The sequence below is a fragment of the Sinocyclocheilus anshuiensis genome, unplaced genomic scaffold, assembly GCF_001515605.1.
Source record: "Sinocyclocheilus anshuiensis isolate Anshui unplaced genomic scaffold, SAMN03320099.WGS_v1.1 scaffold139, whole genome shotgun sequence".
Classification (NCBI taxonomy): domain Eukaryota; kingdom Metazoa; phylum Chordata; class Actinopteri; order Cypriniformes; family Cyprinidae; genus Sinocyclocheilus; species Sinocyclocheilus anshuiensis.
The window spans coordinates 961,128-967,152 of NW_015549566.1; the positions used below are offsets into that span (position 1 = coordinate 961,128).

Below are 6,025 nucleotides of genomic sequence, written 5' to 3' on the forward strand. Positions count from 1 at the left end.
GGGTAACAAACTGCTCATAAAATTGTTAAAGTTACTTATAAAGAGGAGAAAGTAGGACATAAAGAAAATGAAGATAAAAAAATAATATTTTTGTATTACACCAAACCCAAGGAATATAGATTTTAATTTACTTTGTTTTTAACATTCAAGCCTCATATTACATTTCATGTAGTTTCTAATTGCTGTTTGACAAAATGTGGGATTGAAGATGGCAACAAATTTGCCTGTGAGACAACCCCATTGTCTGACATACTATGGCATAACTTATCACAAAAGTTTTCAATTAGGTATGTTTACTTGGTTTACATATTTACATATTTGTAATTTAATGAATGTTTTGTTGTTACATGTAGGCCTAATTGCAGAAAATGTTTAAGGGAACCTGAAATCATGTGACTGGAATATCAATTTGTACTGCTGTTGATGAAATAACAGTTTCTTAGTGTTAACAGTTGATGTCTAAAATGGATTCAGATGCATAAGCTAACAAAAAGAGTTTTTAGATGAGTAGATGCATAAATAGACTGATGGGGGAATTCACTAAGAATCAGTTTATACCTGCTGAGAACACTGGTTCTTTGCACATGCGCATTAGTCATTTATTTGAACTTTCAGAGAGGATGCCCGATGAATATTCAAAAACAGGATCTGCTCAACCACCTGTGGAGACAGTTCGTACCTTTTTCCCAGAAACATGGCTCTGGCAGCTCACTGAAGTGGGGTATGTAAATGCTGTAAGGACCACTTATTCAAGGATACCCAACAGAGTTCGTAAGTGACACATTACGAGATAAGATAGGATAAGATAAGACTTTATTTTATCTCCAAAGGGAAGTTTAGACATTACAGCAGCATGGATAAGACAGTACAAAAACACAAAATAGAATGAAGAAAAAGAAGGAAAAAAAACTTAAGCAGACTAAAATAGTTACAAATAAAAAAAAACACTTAAGAACAGTATCATAACGGTGACTGAATATACAGTATAAACATCATGAATATTGACATTTACTGTAAAGTACTGTACTTCCAAATAAATAAAATAATAAATATCCTGAATATGAGTAAATATATTGTCCTGAGGATAAAACTGGTCCTATAGGAGTGTCCGAAACCAAGCCTTAGTGCTAAGATATGTTGATATTATTCACGTTACTATCTGTATAGTGCTTTTCATGATACACATTGTTGCAAAGCAGCTTCACAGAAAATTAAAGTTTTGTATGTTGGTTCAGGGTTGTCGTCATCTGAGCTCCTCGGAGGGGTAGGCGTCATGCTTCTCAGGTGTTGGGTCATCTCAGATCTTCATAAGAGGCTGGATCCAGACTGAAGCTTGTTTAATTCCTAAGGCTACCTCCTTTAGTGGACTTTGCTATCCTCGGTACTACCAAAAGTCCAGAGTTTTGTGACCTTAAGGAGCGTGTTGGATTGTAGCGTGATAGAAGACTGGTTAAGTACACAGGAGCTAATCTATTTAGGGCCTTATAAGATGTTTCTAAGATGGAAGAATGCTGTTTTTGTAAAATATGAAATCTGATTTTCATAAGACAAGTTGCTGTATAATATTACACCCAAGTTTTTGACTGTAGAGGAAGTAACAGTACATCCGTCTAGATGCCAATTGTAATCTAAGATAATCTGTGTACTGTTTTTTTGGTCCAATACAACAATTGAAACTAATCCCATATTTTCTAATAATATTACCAAGGAGCAACATATATATTGAAAATAGCAGAGGGCCTAAGACAGATCCTTGTGGCACTCCATACTTTACTGGCATTAATTGAGATGATTCCCCGTTTAAATAAACAAAGTGGTAACAGTTGGACAGGTAGGATCTAAACCATCTTAAAGCCTGTCCTTGAATACCCATATAGCTTTGTAATCGATCTATGAGTATGTCTTGATCTAAAGTGTCAAACACAGCACTAAGATCAAGTAAAACTAGTAATGAGATGCAGCCTTGGTCTGATGCAAGAAGCAAGTCATTTGTAATTTTAACAAGTGCAGTTTCTGTGCTATGATGGGGCCTGAAATCTGACTGAAATTCTTCATATATATATATACTTTTTTGCATGAAGGAGCACAATTGAGCAGACACAACTTTCTCAAAATTTTTAGACATAAATGGAAGGTTTGAAATGGGTCTGTAATTTGCCAGTTCACTAGGATCTAGTTGTGGTTTCTTAATGAGAGGCTTAATAACCACAAGCTTGAAGGGTATTGGGATGTGACCTATAGATAACGACGAGTTAATAATATGGAAAAGTGGTTCTTCTGCTACAGGTAACAACTCTTTCAGTAATTTAGTGGGTACAGGATCTAATAAACATGTTGTTGGTTTAGATGCAGTGATAAGTTTATTTAGCTCTTCCTGTCCTGTGGTTGTAAAGAACTCCAATTTTTCTTTGGGGGCAATGATTGAAGCTGAATTACAAAATGTTGTAGATTCTACATTTGTTATTGTATTTCTGATGCTTTCTATTTTATCAGTGAAGAAATTCATAAAGTCATTACTACTAAACTGTGAGGGAGTATTTAGTTCAGATGACGTCTGATTATTTGTTAATCTAGCCACTGTGCTAAATAAAAACCTTGGATTGTTTTGGTTATTTTCTATGAGTTTGCAGATATGCTCTGCCCTAGCAGCTTTTAGAGCCTGTCTATAGCTGGACATACTGTTTTTCCACGCAATTCTAGAAAAACCTAGCAATTCTAGAGTTTTTCTCCATTTGCACTCAAGATTATGAGTTTCTTTATTGAAAGAATGGGTATTACTTTTGTACCATGGTGCAGTACGTTTCTCTCTTACCTTTTTTAATTTGACAGGGGCAACTGATAAATGAATACATTAAAACATCAATAAACCGTATTTAGTGTTTTAATGAATTAGATAAGATAGTGCCCATATTGGTAGTCATTTCATCGAGTTTATGGTGTGCAGTTATGGTACACTGAGCATTTGAGACAAATCAGGCTGGTTATTTGTGAATCTATCTTTAGTGGTTGGAACAATAGTTCTACCTAGACGATAATGCAGAGCGATATAGTTAATATTAGTAATATGCAGCATGCACGATACAAGGTAGTGGTCAGTAACAACATCACTTTGAGGTACAAAGTAAGATCAGTAAGATCAATTCCATGCGATATAATTAAAGCTAGTTAAATCTAGTGTATGACTAAAATGATGAGTGGTTCCGGTGACTTTGACCCCAAAAGAGTTTAAGTCTGTAACAGAGATGCTGGAGTTTGGTTAGAATCCATGAGCGGAAGTTTATTAAAGGTGAAGGCTTTAAACAGATGTTGATAATCAGGCAGAGGGTCAAAGTCAGAGAAGCAAGCAGATCGTTCATCACACACAAGGGAAGCAGAGACAATAGTGGAGAGGCAGGCAATGAGTCCAAACACAAACATCAGTCCTATCAGGCGTCAGAACAAAAGGGGCAGAGTTACAGGGGGACTTTAAATGCAGGCAAAATCTTTGACTTCGTTTTTAATACACTGCATTTTTTGCAAATGTTTTCTCTTCTTGCATTAGCTGATCTGTACTTACAAATGCGCTTCCAGAGTTTTCATTTACGCTTCTAAAGTTTTCGTTTACGCTTCTGAAGTTTTCGTTCGCCATTCTGACACAAAGTAGTGCGTTCAGCTTCATTGACTCACTCACTTTCTGTTTTTCCTCTCTTAGCATTTTGTGGTTATTTTGCTGTGAGATGGATTATAAATGTGTTTTTGTTTGTGTTGGCTCTCTCAGATGGCTCAGTGCTACAACATTCCCACTCCTACTGAAGCTAAAACATTGAGCATTGATGCTAAGATTGAGGGAGACTGCAAGAAAACCTTTGGACAGAACCTTTTGTTAAATTTCACTGTGAAGTAGGTAACTTTATGCTGTAAAACATGATTATGGTTATGGCTTTAGTTCATTCAATATTAACTCTGATGGTCCGTATTTTCTCTTTTTCAGTTATAATGGTCCACAGGCAAGATCTAACATGGTCATTGTAGATATTAAAGGGGTCATATGATGCGATTTCAATTTTTCCTTTCTCTTTGGAGTGTTACAAGCTCTTGGTGCATAAAGAAGATCTGTAAAGTTGCAAAGACTAAAGTCTCAAATCCAAAGAGATATTCTTTATAAAAGTTCAGAGTCAGCCACACCTACCTAAAACGGCTCGTTCTAACACGCCCCCACATGTCTACGTCACTATGTGGGAAGATTTGCATAACGCCGCCCAAATGTTCACGCAAAGAAAGAAGGCGTATTCGGCCAATCACAACGCACTGGATAGCTGGCTAATCACAGCAGACCTCGCTTTTTCAGACCGATGAGCTTTGTAAAAATCTACGCGTTTCAGAAAGGCGGGGCATAGAGGAGAAACAATAATGTACAGTATGTGGAAAATAATGTGTTTTTTGAACCTTAAACAGCATAAACACATTTCATTACACCAAATACACCAAATACTGTTCTTTTTAGCAGCATCATATGACCCCTTTAAACTCTTATCAGGATTCACAGCTGATACATCATTGGTGCGTTTGACTGTCAAGTGATTAATTAGATTCGCTGTACTGATTCCCTGTGACTCTAAGATGGAATATATTGTCTGGCTCACTTCTGCTTGAACAGCATGATAACTTACAGAAAATAGCTTTTCAGTGTTCTCCTATTGGGTATGTGACAAATAATACTTTTCTTTTTTTTTTTTTTTACTTTTCCACACAGCTTGAACCTCAACACCTTTCAAGAACATCACTTGTGGAGCGGGTCGATTCTAAAGATGATCATGTCATTGTGTATCTGACAGAGGTAAGAAAAAAGCAACATTCATATAAGTTACAGTGATTCATTCTCATTTTATCTAAAATCTTCAGTTGCATGATCCTGTTTAACGTCCTGTAGGTTCCAAAAAATATTCCAGTGAATCTCCAGATAAAACTGAAACAGGTTCTTCCAGTGAAGAATCTCAAACCAGCTGTAATTAAAGTCTATGATTACTACCAAACAAGTCAGATTTTATGTGCCATTTTCTCTGTTATTATTATATGATTCAAAAGTATCAGTTGCTATTAAGCTAATTTCTCTGTATCAACATTTCCCTCAGGTGATCAGTCAGAGACCGAGTACAAGTCCCACTGTGAATGAAGTGTCATGCTTCAGTTCTGCAGCTTGAATAAAGATGTTAAATTATCACTAAATGTTTAATGTGTTGCTGTTTTGTTCAGTGTTGATTATTTTTTTTATCCAGGGCAAAATCATTTTATATTTCATGAAACCAACAAACAAAACCAATTTCATGAAACCAACCAACAAAAGTTATAATAGTCATCAGCCTTCATTTAAATGAATCCCAAACAAACTGAACACACTATTCATAGTAAAAAATACATGTAAATACTAGTACTTGACAGCAAAATAACTAGTGAACTATTCCTTAAAATTGTAAAATTACCCAGAAATAAAGATAAAAAGTCATATATATATATATATATTTTTTTTTTTGTTTGTTTTTTTTTTTTGTTTTTTTTGCCGTCCAGAGAAAAATCACGTAATGTATATATACTGTATATGTCACGTTTTAAAATTTTTATTTGCAAATTTGCAGCCTTGATATGAAGGGGTCCAGAGTGATGCTTAGTATTGATATGAACATTTTTGGCATTTTATTTGCAGTTTGTGTGAATAGAAATTATGTACAAAAGGATGAATGGAGTGTATTGGAGATGAATTGTAGAAAAGATTTAGAAGAGGAAAAAGATTATGACAAATTTCATTTTCTCACTCAATCAGTTAAAATAATATGAAAGAGTCATATGATGTTTCGGTAAAGGCAGGGACTGATGAGAAATAAACTTGAGGAGTGAGATTTGTTTAGGCGAGCTTCCCTCTGTGTGATTCGTACCTGGAACATCTAGAATGTATCAAGTATGTCTAATATGAGTAACAAAATACCTTTTTCTGTGTCCAGCTTTGACTGCAATAGTAATGCAAAAACTGACATTTCAAATCAATATTTAA

The 6,025-nt window shown here is 35.1% G+C and overlaps 1 protein-coding gene across 1 annotated transcript; it reads left to right on the plus strand.

Moving 5' to 3' along the window:
* The first annotated feature begins 3,747 nt into the window (after window positions 1-3,747).
* On the plus strand, window positions 3,748-5,178 carry LOC107657264 (murinoglobulin-2-like). Its single transcript, XM_016445296.1, has 6 exons — window positions 3,748-3,879; window positions 3,971-4,014; window positions 4,502-4,539; window positions 4,733-4,816; window positions 4,910-5,015; window positions 5,112-5,178. The coding sequence occupies exons 1-6, from the start codon at window positions 3,758-3,760 to the stop codon at window positions 5,150-5,152; spliced, it is 435 nt and encodes a 144-aa protein (XP_016300782.1). The 5' UTR covers window positions 3,748-3,757; the 3' UTR covers window positions 5,153-5,178.
* Window positions 5,179-6,025: the final 847 nt, after the last annotated feature.

What these genes read in the sequence shown, in the direction of transcription:
- LOC107657264 (XM_016445296.1), top strand. Translation starts at nt 3,758, where the DNA reads ATGGCTCAGTGCTACAACATTCCCACTCCTACTGAAGCTAAAACATTG. An exon ending in TCACAGCTGATACATCATTG is followed by an intron (nt 4,540 to 4,732) that starts GTGCGTTTGACT and finishes TTTTCCACACAG; the next exon opens with CTTGAACCTCAACACCTTTC. An exon ending in TCATTGTGTATCTGACAGAG is followed by an intron (nt 4,817 to 4,909) that starts GTAAGAAAAAAG and finishes AACGTCCTGTAG; the next exon opens with GTTCCAAAAAATATTCCAGT.